This window comes from Sinocyclocheilus grahami, unplaced genomic scaffold, assembly GCF_001515645.1.
Source record: "Sinocyclocheilus grahami isolate Dianchi unplaced genomic scaffold, SAMN03320097.WGS_v1.1 scaffold355.1, whole genome shotgun sequence".
NCBI classification, from domain to species: Eukaryota; Metazoa; Chordata; class Actinopteri; order Cypriniformes; family Cyprinidae; genus Sinocyclocheilus; species Sinocyclocheilus grahami.
Window position 1 is genome coordinate 1,160,165 of NW_015505534.1, and position 17,539 is coordinate 1,177,703.

The window sequence follows — 17,539 nt, forward strand, 5'->3', positions numbered from 1 at the left end:
AGTCAAACAGTCCACATCAATATTTTGTTTAATATAACAGGGCTCCCACGCTAATCATGGAATAGCTTGAAATAGCAGGTAGCCATTTCCAGACCTGGAATGAATAAATATGTATTATAAAATATAATTATTATTTTTTGAGTACAGTCTGCATAATAATGAAAAACTGATCAATTCAGTGTTCAAAGTGTTTTGGAACCCCTTTATATATCATACATTTCAATATAAATCAATGTTCATATAACAAAAAAGATAAATCTGAGATTTTGGAGACTATTGCAGTGTAGAGGTGGAGAAATCTTGTACAGAGCATGTCGCAAAAATGTACTGATTGCATATTTGTAATGTAAGCCAATTTATTAGACAGCCTTAGTACATCAGTACACATGAAGTATACTTTAGTTTGTGCTTCAACACTCGCAAACATAGAATCCCAGTAAGATTGACAGGTTTAGGACGGACTGCATTGTTATTTATTGATATTCTCTGAAAAATAAATTGAATAGAAATCAATCCTTTCGACACAGATATACAACAGCAAACCCAAAATAAGGTAATCATTTAAAAGAAGAGAGAGAACCATAGAAGCGTTTGCATCACAGGAAACGCGTAGTGCAATATACAACCTTTCTGCCAGAACAGATTAAAGAGGAAACTGAAACTAAAACATTAAAGAAGGGGGTTGCGTTTCATTGCAAAGCCATTCACCAGTGGAAGATATAACAGTGCACCAGAAAGAAACTATCAGACGGACAAACGAAAGATAGATATTACCTATTTTTTCCCCCAGTTTATCACTACAGCTACAGCTAATACATCACAAACACAGTGGCTTCATATTGGCAAAGAAAGTTTTACTACTTCACAGTCAGAAATTTTCACCAGTCAACAGTGAGACGAAAAAACAGTAACATATGGCATACAACAATACGCTACTCAGTGCATGTCCCAGTTAAACATTGTTTACTAACCAATGATAAGACTTAATCGGACGAGATACAATACTGAAATACAACTGGCCCTTTTTTTGAATTCCTTAAACATCTGCAAGCAACGGCCTTCTTCACACTAAATCATGAGGTCTCTGTAGAAGGAGACATGAAAAGAAAAGTATATGAAGAGTAAATGCTCCTGACGAAGGGGTGACGTCCGCTATCTATGTACAGTGTCTCTTTCACTTTTACAGCTTGAGGCTTTGATCTGTTACTCCTTAGGCCTCCTTCCTCTTCATCACTGGAGTCCCAGAAGATGCTCAGTTTCATTTTTACATCTTAACATGTTTTTTTATTTATTTTTCCCCCCCAATGTTTTAAAGCATGTCAAAAGGGCCACATAGTAGCGTCCATGGCATGCACATCTAAAATGAGACAACAATAAAACCCAAGCATCTGAACACGGGGCGGCAGTTTAGCCTTCAGAGTAGGAAGTGATATGCATTATTTTCCCTCACAGGTCTATTTGCATACAAGCCAGTCCCTCCCCCAACCACTTTTAAACTATAAAAAAAACAAGGAAAAAAACACACCCAAGTTAAATAAGGAGCGAACGCAAAAATTGATCTACCATTTACGCATTCTAGCAGGTTCCATAACATACAATATTACATTTGGTGCTTTAAGGTTTTTAAATGGCAATTAATAAGGAAAACTCAGTTTGACAGTAATCATTTGCATCCATTGTAAAACAGAAGAACACTTGTAATGATTCTTCTATTTCAACATTATATATATTTAAATATATATAAATTTATAGAATATTCTTTTTAACTTGTCACCAATCATCTATGTGTTTTTTTTTTCTCTCAAGCAAGATGCATACACAATTTATATAGGAGCGGGTGCGATTTACAGGATGACGGGTGAAGGGAGGGAGAGGGTAACTGGGCGATGGGGTTGGGGGGAAGGAAATTGTGATTTTAGCTTGTCTGCTCCTCGTCGGGTTTGTTCATGGCCTTGAGAGCATCCAGAAGCTGGGTGGGGGCGACGATATGGGTCGAACCTGCATAAATGAGCACCGAGGAGAGAAACAAAGAGGAAAAACTCATTAAATTTGTACATTAACTGTAAGCATGTTTAAATGTGTTTTCAGCTGTGTATCTATCTAGCTAGCCATCTATCTATCTATCTATATCTATATCATATCTATAATATTGTAGAAAATATATATTATTAATAATAGTAATGAATATATATATATACATATACATCATATATACTGCTGTTCAAAAGTCAAAAGGGTCAGAAAGATTTTCTTTTAAAGAAATTAATTTTATTGAGCAAGGACACTTTAAATTGATCAAAATTGTGTTTTTCTTTTAAATGTTCTATTTATCTAAGCATACTGAAAAAAAATATCATGGTTTCCACAAAAATATTAAACAGCACAACCGTTTCCAGCTGTGATAATAATAAGAAATGTTTCTTGCAAATGCAAATCAGCATATTAAAATGATTTCTGAAGGATCATGTGACACTGAAGATTGGAGTAATAAATTCAGCTTTGCCATCACAGGAATAAATTACATTTTATATATTAAAATAGAAAACCATTATTTCAAATAGTAATATTTCACAATATTACTGTTTTTACTGTAGTTTTAATCAAATAAATGCAGCCCTGGTTGAGCATAAGAGAATATCAAAAACATTTAAAAAAAAAAAAAAAAACGGCCAACCCATTTTAATGGTACTTTATGCACGTATATTTTAATTATTAAGATTTTGCTTTGAATCTGAAAATATACAAATTTCAAAATAAGCAAATATTTCAATTTGATTAGATATTTAGCTGAAGACACATTTCTAACACATCACAAATACTGTACATTCAAACTATCCAAAAACAATTGTGCAACAGGGTCACCTCAAAAAACAAAAACATGGGTACACACCGAAATATTTTTTTATTTTTGGTGCCCTGTGGAACAAATGTTTATTCTACTCCTAGTTAAACAACAATATTTTTAGCAAAGCTGCATGTTCACACTACTACAAGTAGTCTTTTGCAATAAAAAGATCAAGTGATTAAAAATGTACTTGTTTGAGAGGCAAATTAATCTTACATTGCTATGCAAGTAGAACTGAATGTGTAGTTGCAAGCCTAGCTTTGAACAGGCAACTCAATTGTCTGGTTCTAAACGCAGCTGATATAATCTACTGGGCCAACTAAATGCAAACACGCAGTTTTGCTAATCAGATTCACAATGTGATTTGTAGCTCTTCAACTAGATGAACGGGTCTAAACTAAAGATCCATGAAAACAAAGCATATTATTGTTCAATAATGGCTGGAACAGTCAAGAAATGTTTCATGTTGCAGTATGGGTTAGGACTGGCATACTGCTTATGGTGTGATCATTTACGAACACAAAAAAACAACAGAAAAAGGGGAAATCAAAAGGGATATTGCTTTAGCAGCCTGACACTTGAGAGATGGATACTTGATAGGGCTAAGCAATGATCATTCTTGTACAATGGTTTAGTCAGTAAAGGTATTTGGAAGGACACTTTGTATTACAGGACCTCCTTTGTGTGCATTTGTTGGCTTATAAATGTTATAGTTACTCTTAATGCTTCAGTGTCAAATTTGTGCTGCAACGCTCTTACAATGGAAGTCTAAGGGGCAAGGTATTCCAAAGGGGTTAAAAGACTAAAATAGTGTATATAAACATATACCAGACAAGGTATACATAAAATGTTCATGTCTAATGGCTGTACTTTCAGAACTGCAATACCCCATCGACTTCCATTATAAGAGCATTACTGTAAACATGAGTTTAGAAAGTTCTTCCAAAAGAGTTAAAATCATTTCCTGTGGTAATTGAGAGTATGTCATAAACTCAGAACATTAACCCAGAACATTCCTGTAAGAGCTAATGGTAGGTTTTAAACAAATTACAATGAGAAATGCATAACATTTAATGTAACCACAGGCCTGCACACACAGGAATTACAGTCTTGTAATATAAAGTGTTGCTAAGCTTGTTCAAAACATCCTCTATTTTTAAGTACCAGTCATGAACCACAAATTGCATTGATTTATTAGCATGAGGCTGTTGTGGTCAGCTTTATAATCAACTATTTAATAGTCTAGTAAGTTATTTTGAATGCAAAAAAACAAGACCTGGGGTATAACATGAAGGTTTCTGAAAAATGATGTAAAGGGCCCAAACAAGTTAGTTTCAAAATGTTAGTGTTTGGGAGAAGCGTTAGTGCTAAAGCATATCTGAAGAACACAGCTACATTTCAAGCTTTGGCATCTGCAGAATAATTATAAAGAAGGAAAAGAGCCAGTCACTGTCTGGCGGAAGTAATTTTAACATATATTCTTTGCAGACGGCCACTTGGTCATGTAGACGTGATGTGAGGTAGTTTGAGGAACTAGATTAAAAACAAAATCTAATTATCCTGCAATTGACATCAATTACCTCTCCAGAGGGGGAAAAACAAAGTTAATATGAGTGACTGTATTAGATTGTTATTCAGAAATAATCGCAATATGGTGAGTCTTAAGGGTAGATTAAATCTGCGGGAAAATGAAGCTTTAAAAATAATGATATTTAGAAGGGCAAATGGAGGAAGCCTTTCCTCGTCAGAAGAGGAGACTCCATTTAATTAAAAGGTGCATAGTGAGGAGAATGCAGTTTAATCCACCCAACTGAGAGGATGCGGTCAACAGGGATGGGGTCAGGACTCCTACTGCATCTGTCACTCAAAAAAGGCTCCGCCCACTGCAGTTCTGAATGAAACGTTCAGCCGGCCAATTGTTTCTCATAAGTGGAGGCATATCAATATTGGCGGGTCCCAGTAGAAGGCGGAGCCTGAGTGAGACTTGCAGATTGGAGGCAGGAGCCGGACACCCATCCTTGAGGCGTGGTGGCGTAGTAAAACAGTAAAGTGTGGTAACAGGAGCAAGAAAAGAAAGCCCTTGTGCTGTGGGGGTTCAGAAAGGGTTTCTTTGTTCGGCTGCCTTTACTTTGTCAGAGTGTGATTTCTCTCTCCCACCCTTCCCTCTTTCTCTCTCTCTCACTCGTCTGAGGGGTCAGGGTCCTCAAAGGACACCCTAGTGGATTCTCGGAAGTCGGGGTGCCGCAGGTCCATTAGAAATTTGGTTGGGGTGAGCGTGTGAGTAGAACCTGCGGAGGAACAAAGGTGGCTTCACGCTCAGAATGTATCTCACACCGCACCTCACGTTCTTTCACCACCGTTAATCTTTATGGGGACAAAAGAGGGTTAAATACCATTTCCATCATCTGTAGATCGTGATGTTTCAGAAATATCATCCTAGAACCCCGACAAAAAATGATTTTTGGAAGCTCTTGTTGGATGTATCGGTGATGGAAAACTCAATAACTGTTGGGCCTCCTTCAATCAACTAAACGAACTAAATTAGAAGTACAGCCAATTGTCCCATTGAGGTCCTTCAGATGCATTGTTCATCTCTAATAGACCTCATGCATTGTGCAAGTCGCCCAAATCCACCAATTAGAAATTCAGTGTTAATGTAAAATCGTCAATGCTCAAATTGCTTCTGGAAAACAACAGACTGATACTTTGCTTTACTAGATACTTTCAAATTCACTTCTAAAGGGGCGTTCACACGGACAGTAATTTGCAGAGTGACCAAACGTCCATAATCTTAATCCGAACTCGTAATTCCTTTAAAGGAATAGTTCACAAAAAATGAAAATTTGATATCATCCTAGAACCCCGACAAAAAATGATTTTTGGAAGCTCTTGTTGGATGTATCGGTGATGGGGCCTCCTTCAATCAACTAAACGAACTAAATTAGAAGTACAGCCAATTGTCCCATTGAGGTCCTTCAGATGCATCGTTCATCTCTAATAGACCTCATGCATTGTGCAAGTCGCCCAAATCCACCAATTAGAAATTCAGTGTTAATGTAAAATCGTCAATGGTCAAATTGCTTCTGGAAAACAACAGACTGATACTTTGCTTTACTAGATACTTTCAAATTCACTTCTAAAGGGGCGTTCACACGGACAGTAATTTGCAGAGTGACCAAACGTCCATAATCTTAATCCGAACTCGTAATTCCTTTAAAGGAATAGTTCACAAAAAATGAAAATTTCAGTAGCATTTATGGCCTTCTAGTGGCAACAGGTAGAGACTACACTGTTTTTTTTGGTGTTTCAGACTAGTGGAAAGAAAACATCCAAAATACACTTTTAAGTGTTTATCTGTTTGCGTCTGTAGCTTTCAGTTACAATACATATCTTTAAAGGCAATTTTTCTCAGATTTAGATTTAGGAGCCACAGTCTCCACTTCAGCAGCACTTACATACACCAAATTTTACAGTTTTATTCCCATCTATATTCTGAAGGTTTTTACAAATTGATTTGTTCATAAATCATTTGCCTGATTTTATACATTGTATAATTAAAAACACGTTTTTGTTTTTTCTTCTGGCTCTTTTTTTTATTTATTTGTGTGATAAAAAGATATATCCAAAATCCTCTCTTTAAAAACATTTGACTTTGATATATCAACAACCTGGTTTAGTTCATATTTAATTATTTAATGCTTCATTTGCATATTTAAACAACTGTTTAGAAAACTTACAATACAAAAATGCCTACATTATGGCATATATCAAAGTACCGTGTTATTTGCATATGATAAAACCAATGAAACAGAGCATTCCTTTTAAGGGATATTTCACCCAAAAATGAAAATGTTATCATAATTTACACAGTTGCTGGTAGGCATTGACTTCCATAGTATGAAAAAAAAAATACTTTGGAAGTCAATGGCTACCAGCATCTGCTTGAGCTACCAACATTCTTCAAAATGTCTTACTTTGTGTTGAACAGAAGAAAGAAATTTTTACAGGTTTGGAACAACTTGAGGGTGAGTAAATGATGACAGAATTTTCATTTTTGGCTGAATCATAACTTCAAGGAACGGCAGAGTTATTTGCAAGCATAATGAGAGGGGAAATCAGCGTGAACACTGCTGATCTCGAGTCTAATCAATAGCTACACAATGGGACCCATCAGCTCCCAGCTCTCCCTCTGTGGGAGTCAGGGACGTCCTGCTTTGCCTCTGCTACTGTTTACAGTAGCTGTGCTAGCTTGTTTGTCCTGAAAGCAGAACAGTGCGGCGGGATCATTACTGCTGACCCTGAGGAAATATACCAGGGTCAAGAAACTTGGTGTTCACCCCCACCTCACGTCGCACCACCCACCAATCACGGTATTGATCTTAATGTTCTTCCCACCCCTTGGTACACAAATGATTATCGATCCAAGATGCTTCTATCTTTTGACTTGTACAATACAAAAATGCATGAATACACCTGTGTATTGGGATTTTGTGTGTGTGTGTGTGTGTGTGTTAGAGTTGCCTTTGAAATTCAAATTCTAATAAATTTGAATGTAAAGAAGTGTAATTGAAACGGTTGGATATTTAAAGGAGTTTAGTATAGTATTGCTTTCATTCATTTAAAATTAATTTAATTTTCTTGGGTTTTACAATTGAGATTATGATGAAATAATAAAAAAGATAACACTTTACAATAGGGTTCCATTAGTTAAATTTAGTTAATGCATTAACTAATAATGAGCAATATATTTGTTAAATTATTTATTTATTCATCCTTGTTAATGTTCATTAATAAAAAATACAACTGTTAATTAAATAAAAAATTTAAACATTTTTATTTTAATTATGTATAAGTACACATTAAGTTTAATAAGTGCTTTAGAATTTGTTTTGTTTATCTAATTTTGTTAACTAATGTTAACACATCATTCCCCAGAATGCCCTAATATATCTCTAATTTAAATCTTTAAATCAGACCCAAATAACATAAAGCAGGTTTACAAGACAAAACACCTGCAAAATCAATAATTTTTTTGCAGTTTGGTGAATTCCCCTTCCTATAAGTGTGGCCAATTTGAATTCCTCATTATTTGAAAGGGAGCCTGAAAATCAGCTCAGTTGGTGAGCGTGCGTACCTGACTGCAGAAGTGCTGAAGGAAGAAGACGAGCGTGTCGAGATGTACGGATAATGTTTGGTGTCCAGCTTTTCGTCGATAGCATCCTGGAACCACATTCACAAACAAGGTGAGACCACACAGTCTGCGCACAGTTTCTCTGTCAAATTCTACAGCTCAGGACTGACCTCTATGATATCCTTTATGAGTGGAGTCCAGCGAGAAAGCTGGTAGGTCTGCTCGCTCACACGCTCCTTACGATCAAGCTTCTTGCCTCTGCGGAGAGTAGACTGCAGAAACAAAGCAGAAACGTCAATGGCAGGTCAGAGAAACTGCTTCAACAGCCAAGCAGACTTAACCATTGCTTAGGACAAGAATCAGATTGCGTACATCTGTGATGATTGGGACACCCAGATGAGCCATATTGGTAATGATCTCACTATCCTCAGGAGGGATCTGGGCGTGTTGAATCAGCTTATTAAGGTTCTCCTCCGTGATCCCTGTTTTGTAACACATGCACACGCAAAGCCACGTTACAAAATGGCTGATCAGGGCAATGAAACCCAAACTGAGGTATAAAATGGCTGCCAAAGACTCTAACCGTTCTTCAGGAAAATATAGAGCAGGATGATACGGATCTTGTCGTAGGTGCTGACGTTGGCGTCCAGCAAGATCGGCACGATGGCTCTCATGGGGTCTTTAATCTTTTCGCCCTCTGCGTCTGTTCCCATTGCCAGATCCTGCCGGGTGACAGAGCACAGTTCATTAATTATGCTTAGCACACTGGAAGCAATAAAAACTAAATGATGTGATGCTTTCAGATCATTTTAGAATCAATACTAATACATTTCTTACTGGTTAGTAAATACTAAATAACAGATACTTGTTCTTTCACTTGCATGAATTTACCATAGTTTATGAATAGTCAGTTTTAGTCACCATAGTTTAGCTACTGGTAACACCATGGTTTGCCCTTCATTATCATAGTTAGATCAATTTAACCAGTGGTTAAATCCTGGTAATATAGAAGAGGAGGTAGCCTTCTTTGCGGACAGCTTTTAGACACGCACTCCATACTCTATCGCTCATTGTGGCAGTTTCATTGCACCTGCTCTCCGCTCTGTTCACCCCCTCATTGAAAATGAATCGTGACCTAGTGGGTAACTTTTCCGAGCAGCTCCTGTGTTATGTCCCCCCACCGCCATAGAAATAGAATGAATGGCCCATGAGAAATGTCTTTTTTAATCTACTAGAAGCCAAAAATAGAGGAGGTATGGATGATTATAGCACTGTTTAGTAGTATTACAGTCAAATGAATTAATCAAATCACAAAATAAAATGTGACCTGGCTCATAAAATATATCCAATTATATACATTTGCAAGTTTAGTAGGTTTATATATAATATATATATTATTTCACATACCGGACTTTCCAGCAAATAGACGAACCAACTAACTAGTTAGACTATTATGTTTGAAAGAGTGATTAATCAGCTTAAGTTTTGCCATTTTTTACTTTATATAACTATGTTTGGCTGATTAACAAAAGCTCCTGTTTTTGTAATAATGCATGTGGATAATGTACATTTTCTGTTTTCATATTTATATGTATGTATATGTAAGTTAATTTTTATTAAATATTATTTACAAATCATTTGCAATTATTAAATCTTTTTGGTTGGTTTATTAGGAACAAAGTACATTTGAAATACATTTGTCTTTTTATTAAGACAACAATTAAACAATTAAAACAATTAAATTGTTTCCAATAATTGGCTTTTATATAATAATAATAATTATTATTATTATCATTTTATCTGAATTATATATATATATATATAAATTGTAATATTTAAAATATTTTAGCATTAGTTTTGAATGGAATAAATAGTTAAAAAAATATATGAATATTTTTTTAAAAATGTAATCAACCTCATATTATTAATAATAATAATAACATCACATTTTGTGAATGTTAAAATCATTGTGTGAAACATATTTAATTAATTAATTAAACTTAGGTGCATATGCTACTGTTTTCTTTGTCACAAAACTCCTATCCTATCCTATGTCTGTGGTGAAATTGTACCTGCTCTACACGGCACAGCTTGTCCACGGTTCCCTGGTAGTGCTTCATGCAATCCTCGGCCAACTGCAGATGGGTCGAGTACTAAAGGGGCAGAGATTTTAAGGGTCAATGAGGTAGATATCAGATCTGCATTTCCCATGAGGAGTCTCTTGTTTGGCTGACTGCACATGCGTTTTGACCTCTCTCACCTTGCTGAGCTCTTTCTGGTACTGTGGCATCTTCTTCAGCATTTGAGACAGGTCCCTCATGGTGGTCTGGAAAAAACACAGGACTTTCTCAGAAAGGAAAACAAAAAAGGTCAGATACTGCCTCAAGACACGTCTCAGATCCAGTAGGCCAAAGTAGGTACACAGATACGGTGCAATATAAAATCTCTTATGGTTTATCAGACCATACACTATTGCAAATAGTACGTCACAGCAGAAATGTGTGTGTTTGCTTGTGCTGTGTCAGTAAGTCAATCAATACTAATCCTGCTGTAACCTCAGAGTGCTTTCACATGAGTCAGCCATCACGGTTTGGATTTGGCTGGCAACGTAATTTCATCTGCCAGGCTATCCTCCTTCGCCTACGTTACACTATTCTCTCTGTTCTACTCATTTATTCTCTGCTCCAGGCCCCTCCCCACTCAGCCGGACTCCAGCGTACCTTCTCTCCAGTATTCATCCGTTTACTGGCAGAAAATTCCTTCAGGGAGCGCGTCACCTCCCTGCCAGCGAGGGAAATGAGAAAGGAGGGAGAGAACAGGGATGTCACCATTAACAGACAGAGAATATTACAGGAAAACCAGAGCTTAAGGCCAAAAATGTACGGTTTTACTCACTGAGAGACCTCAGCAATATGTTTGTGCCGTAGCGCCACCCAGAGGTCGTCGTCTTCATGCAGTAGCACTTCCTTCTCGCAGTCTCCCATCCCACTGGTGTCATACCTACCAGATACAAAACAAACAAATATTTGTATATGATATACTCTATATAACCATCCTTGGCCGATTCATTATAATGAAAGTATTTGCTAATAATGATCCCTTTGTAATAATGCACCTGCATAATTTTCTATCAAATATTTTTACAATATTTTAAATATATATATATATATTTTTTTTAAATATATATATAATATAATATATTATAATAATATGTTAACTTTTAGTAATTATTATTAAAAAATATTTTTAATTACATATATTATTAATATTATTTTATATAGTATTTTATTATAATATATTTATAGAACATATGATCAGATAATAATTTAATATAGTCAATAATATTTCAAAATCATTTAAAAAATATATATATATTTATTTCACTTACTTGTAGACATCATTCTCAATGGGCAGCAGGTCATAGGCCATAGCCTGGAAGGTGAGCTCGTGCAGGACAGGAGAGGCAGGGTCGAAACCTCGGTCCAGAATAATGAGCTGGGAGCGAGCCTTGTCTGGACCCTGCAGAGAGATAAAAAATCAAAAAATGTACTCCATGATCAGCACAAACCGTTCTTTGATTAACAAAGCCCCCCACAAACATAATAATAATGTGGGCAGGAATAAGGCTGAAAGAAGCAGCTTTAATTTCTTAATATGGAAGTCCTGAAGTCGTTTCAGAGGAAGAATAAGTTATTACATTTTGCTACAGATTGCACAAACAATGATTGATTTATTGATTGATTGAATTTTTGGTTTCATGCTTGATTTCTTTGACTTTAACCTTTGACAACCCTAATAGTCATAATTTCTGTTTTATGGGTTTAACAAAATCAAAATCTTTCCAAGAACCCTCTGAAAGCTGCTTATGTTCCCCCTGAGGTACATGTACCCCTTGTTCTAGAGTATTCCTATGTACATGTATTAACTCCTGTCTCTCCCTGTAGTGCAATAACTGAGATGTGTCTCTCACCTCCCCCATTGTGGGATCATCTGCCTTGTAGGCGTCCAGTTTGTCCTGAAGCAACTGAGCCAGAGTGGCGTTATCTTTATACTCCCTGTACATAGAAAATCAGTGTATTAGAACAGACAGACAGAACAATAGACATCTCTGTTGATCCTGTTGCCACTTCCTGAAATCTGATTCAGAGATGACTGGGCATCTGTCTTCTACACTAGTTCCTGCTGTAAGTGTGTTGGATAAATATGATTGCACATGAAACAGCACCATCGAAACAGATCAGATATAGGAACAGATCAGTTATAAAGATGATAGTTGAAGACTCTACAAAATATTAAGAGGCAGATGCAGTCCCATCGTGGCCCCTCGTGCCTTACCCTCGGTATCGGACGGCAGGGTATTCCTTCAGTGTGGCACACAGAGTTGCCAGCTGCTCGGCCAACCGTTCCATCACAGAGTTCTTCAGCTGTGTCTTATGAGGGCTGTAGAAACTCTGCAAGGCATCAGGATTGTCCAAAGAGAACACCTAAACACGCACATACACACATTCATACTTCTAATAGAGCAATAATGTGGACAGGCAAAGTGATCAGCTGACATTTTGCATCTTTTTGCTTTGCTTTTACATGCGGGTTCATCTAAAACTGTGCTATTATAGTTGAGTAAAAGTGAAACGAAATTTAGAACCATAAAAAAAATACTTTTTTGTTACTTAAAATAAACATGAACTGAAATAAAATTCAAAACTTTTATTTCAGCAAGTTGCCAAGGCAACTGTACTAACCTCTTAAGACCCTGCGGAAAAATTGTATATTGAATCATTCTGTTATAACATAGTTGAGAATCATCTTTATACAAAGTTTGATCAAAAAAAATCTTGAAAACTAAAAATGTATTGGTGATTTAAAAAATAATTTTTTTTTGCCTATGCATGTTCATGTATTTTAATTTTTTTTTTTAAATTATTACTCCCATTATTACACTTGTTTTTTCATTACATGTTGCCCCAAAAACACATTAATATGCAAATTAGATTTAGTTTATAGATACATTGTATATAATGAGAAAACCTGTTTATGGCCATTTTACACACATTTTGCAGAAAGAAAAATAGTATATCGAATCATTCTGTTATAACATAGTTGAGAATCATCTTTATACAAAGTTTGATCAAAAAAAATCTTGAAAACTAAAAATGTATTGGTGATTTAAAAAATAAATTTTTTTTTGCCTATGCATGTTCATGTATTTTTATTTTTTTTTATAGAAATTGAGTCTACCGAGGACATAGCATAACTTATGAATGAAATATCTTTTTTTACATTATTTTTAATGCTCTAAACAATGTAAAGACATGGACAAAACTACTAAAATTGCATAAAAAACAATAAAATGACTAAAACGTCAACATTAAAATGAAAGCGGAATATATAAAAATAAAAATATCAATAAAAACTATAATAGTATCTCAATTATACAAAAATAACACTGTTCTAAAGTACATTTATCACTATAATAGACCATGAGTTGCATAGAAACCCCCCAGAAAAAAGCAGAAAAACTAAATAAATTCTATATGGTAATAAACAATGCAGTTTCTATTTTCAAAGTATTTTTAAAATGTTTTATTATTTGCTATTATATATAGAAATATTTTATACTCTCCAAGGCTGCATTTAGTTGATCGAAAAATACAGTAAAACCAGCAATATTGTGAATTATTATTACAATTTAAAACAATTACTTTCTGTTTTGATGTATTTTAAAATGTAATTTATTCCTGTGATGCAAAACTGAATTTTCTGCAACCATTACTCCAGTCTCTAGTGTTACATGATCCTTCAGAAATCATTCTAATATGCTCAAGAAACATTGGTTATTATGATCACTTTTGATTAATTTAATGCATCCTTGCTGAATGAAAGCATTAATTTCTTTAAAAAGAATGGTAGTGTATGTTTTTCCATATTTTTATATAAATAAATAGATTATACATTTCTATAAATAAATACATTTTTATGATTTTGTCTGAATGTGACAAAATGTGTTCCTCTCTACTTCCTGTTTCCAAACTAGCCTGAGGAATGAGCCTCGAGTTAGTGAGTTGTCTCCAGTCTGTGCTTTCATTCCTTTCCTTCCTGCCTTTGTGTTTTCCTGTGGCCGAATCCGTGCTTTATCTCTGACTGTGTCAGACAGTCTATCTGTATAGGTCTTCACAACCACCCCTCCCCACCCCCTATCGACACACACAGGGTCACATGACCATCCTTCTGTTCAGCAGATGGGTTCCCCTTGATGTTTGTTTTCTCTCATAGCCTCCTCTGATTGGCCGAGGCTCTCTGTGGATGCTGCGTCGGCCAATTACGCATTGCTGAACGAGGTGGGTTTGCGAAGCATTGAGCAGCAGCATCACGCCAGGAGAAACGCACTGCTCCTCTGACTCCACTGAATTAATCATAGCAGACAGCCTAAGCAGCAAGGCATTGTGGGCCAGACTGCATCCCCCCAGCATCAGAGCTGTTCTGGAACACTCCATTTCTGCATTCACTTAGTTGCTTCTGGATAGTTCTCTATACGGACAGTCATTATTCCTATATATTTATATCTCTCACTTCCTCTCCCCTCCTGAAATGGCTCACCTGGGACTCATAGGGCAGGAAGGCGATGTTGATCTCAGTTAGGGTTTTAATGGTTTTCGAGGCACGGCTCTTCACCACTTCATTAAAAAGGGGGTCCGGGCAAGCTGTAAGAAACACATGGGTAGTTGACATAACATTTCAAGCAATGACAGCAGTTTATTGAGGTTTTGACATGTTATACATTATAAAATATTTCCAAAATCACATGCAATACTTCTGCAATAAAATCTCCAATAGAAAATCAGCTGCAATATTTATTGCATATTTACACTTTTATATACAAAATATTTGTACATTTATATTATATAATATATAAACTTATAAATAATAGATACAGTGTGCAATATATACGCATATATGTTTAACGTTAATTATATATATATATAATTTAATGTCAAAAATATATCAGCTGCAAAATATATTGCATATTTACACTTTTAGATTTTTTTAATGTACATAGAATGTATATATATATATATATATATATATAAATATTTTTATTATTTTCTTTTACAACATGTATACAAAATATAAATAATACGTATCATGGATGCAGTTTTAAGTTTTTTTTTAATGTATTTTGTGTATATATTTATTTTAGTTTTTTTATTTTTGTTATACTTTGTTTCTTAAGTGCTTCATTTATGATTTTTTTAAATGTTCTGTATTTCTCACTTAAGATTTTATTTTATTTCCTTTTTATTTATTTTTGTAACAAAGTAACAAATAATTAATTGTCAGACTAATTGTAACAGCACATTACTTTATGATTAACTCCAAAATAATTCAGTTAATTTATAGTTGTCATAGGAAAGCGCTGATTTGCCTTTAGATCTGATGTTACACAGCATTGTGTTTAAGTAAGATTCATTAAAAACATTGTCTTGCTGATTGCTTGTGTAGTAGTCTAGTTTTGAGTGTGGTCCCAGTGTGTATTATGCTTGCAGGGCTCTTGAAGTACAGTAGAGTACCCTCAGATACTCACAGTCAGTAAAGAACACATGAGCCGCTTTATATTTCGCTGAATGGGGATCTTTGAAGTCATTGATGAGAGTCTGCACAGACTGGTAAGAGAAATACAATAAGCTTTAGATAACACTGTGTTTTGTGTTGTTATAGTAACCAAAATGGCCAGTAGAAATAAGAGTTTCAGGCTGTTTGTGTAGGCTGTGTAAATACTGTGTGTGTATATATATACAGTATATACAGTATATGTGTGTTAGTGAGTGACATATGTTTAGTGTGTACAGTATGAAGGTTCCGCCTCCACACTGAGAGACGAAGTCTATGCTGGAGGTTTTATTTTAGCCTCTTCTAAAATCAGTGTGTTTGAGTACCTTCTCAGTTGGGGTGATCAGGTAAATTGACTCCAATGAAGGGAGAGGCTCTCTTCGCTTGTTAATGTCTTCAACAACTGCAGAGATAAGAGTAGAAACAGCAAGTCAGTCACAGAAGCAGCTTCTCTGATACAGGGTTATATCCATTAACCTTTTGGTTAGTTGAAATAAAGCTGAAATAAAATAAAATATAAATATTAGATGAAAACCTTTAACTTCAAATATTTGAAATGTTGCCTTGGCAGCTAACTGAAATCAATTTGTGTTGAAACCAACTTATTAACTGTAAATAAATAAGAAAACATATATATATATATAAAAAATTAAACTTAAAAAAAATTACAAATAAAATGTTTAGGTTGTTGATATGAGATGTTTATTTCCATCTGGTCACCATTTTCCAGCATTTATATGAAAGTTTCAGGTTTAGAGATCAGTTCTGAATTGAGATATTTTTGTGTCCTATGAGCCTTAGACTAATTGTTAGCAACAAAGGGGAACTTTTTACTTCACTGGGGGTCAAAACCTGAGGATTGACTTACTAGTGATGCCCTCTGTCATGATATCAGTCATTTTGCAGCAAGAAGACAACATCCTCATGCTGAGCTGGTCCACTATCAAAGCCTACAGAGAAAAAGAGAGAGCAGAAATAATGGGAGAGTCTCAGAGACGCACATTACTGCAACCGTAAGGGCTGTTTCAACCCACAGTACCACGCTGCTTATGCAGGCAGTGTGAAAACTGTCATTTATTAATATGGGCACCAAAATAAATATGCATGTGGTGTGATACAGGCAGTATAAGATGGATGAAATTGTTTGGGCTTAATTATTCACACTGATTTCCTGTCTGTGACTCGGGGACTCAATGAAAGATTAAAACTGTGGTGAGGTGACATAAGGATAGCGTAGTTGCTATAGTGATGGGGTGAATGAGTTTGTCTTACCTTCCATTCTCCCTTCTTCTTCACCTTCTTGATAACATCATTCATAATCTCTGCAGGAAGAAGAGAAAAGTTCATCAAACATCTGATATTAATGGTTCATACACGTCTCTGACTTGTGATTTCCATTATTAAACCACACATACATGCTGTATTAGTGATACATATTATTCCAGTTTAAAATAACTTTTTTCTATTTTAATATATTTTAAAGTGTCATTTATTACTGTGATGGTAAAGCTGAATTTTCAGCATCATTACTCCAGTCTTCAATGTCACATGATTCTTCAGAAATCATTGTAATATGTTGATTTGCTGCTCAAGAAACATGTCTTATTATTATTATCAATGCTGCTATTTTAGATTTAGTGTAAATAGCCGCTGCCTTAATTTAATAGTTCACTGCCTGTTTAGAACAGCTCTAGATTTATCATAGGACATCATAATGCAATTAAGAGCTGCATATGTGTCTGAATCATACACAACAAAATACTGCACTATATTTCACAGGAACCAGCTTGTGAGTTGGTTTATAAATGAGGTTAATGGCTACAGAAGTGTAGGAGGCAGATAAATATCTTACACAATCAAAAATATGAAGGTATTAGTGATGACACAATGTATATCTCTCTCCATCACTCCCTTTATCATCTCACCCACCTGCTCCATTGCCATGCAAAGCCTCT

The 17,539-nt window shown here is 35.3% G+C and overlaps 1 protein-coding gene across 1 annotated transcript; it reads right to left on the minus strand.

Moving 5' to 3' along the window:
- Positions 1 to 338: 338 nt before the first annotated feature.
- On the minus strand, positions 339 to 16,914 carry LOC107548776 (syntaxin-binding protein 1-like). Its single transcript, XM_016229583.1, has 18 exons — positions 16,857 to 16,914; positions 16,453 to 16,534; positions 15,911 to 15,987; positions 15,559 to 15,637; positions 14,574 to 14,677; positions 12,312 to 12,460; positions 11,947 to 12,031; positions 11,365 to 11,495; positions 10,872 to 10,976; positions 10,697 to 10,757; positions 10,237 to 10,302; positions 10,049 to 10,129; positions 8,560 to 8,698; positions 8,349 to 8,458; positions 8,147 to 8,248; positions 7,947 to 8,065; positions 7,064 to 7,143; positions 339 to 1,998 (listed from the first exon to the last, which is right to left on the minus strand). Exons 1-18 carry the CDS (start codon positions 16,899 to 16,901, stop codon positions 1,916 to 1,918), a joined length of 1,698 nt encoding a protein of 565 aa, XP_016085069.1. The 5' UTR covers positions 16,902 to 16,914; the 3' UTR covers positions 339 to 1,915.
- Between the last annotated feature and the right edge of the window lie 625 nt (positions 16,915 to 17,539).

Bases quoted from the DNA above. Each gene is read 5' to 3' on its own strand.
- LOC107548776 (XM_016229583.1), bottom strand. From the start codon at position 16,901: ATGAATGATGTTATCAAGAAGGTGAAGAAGAAGGGAGAATGGAAG. The intron at 14,678-15,558 runs GTGAGTATCTGA...TGTTTCTTACAG, and splicing joins TCATGTGTTCTTTACTGACT to CTTGCCCGGACCCCCTTTTT. The intron at 8,459-8,559 runs GTTAGAGTCTTT...GTTACAAAACAG, and splicing joins CTATATTTTCCTGAAGAACG to GGATCACGGAGGAGAACCTT.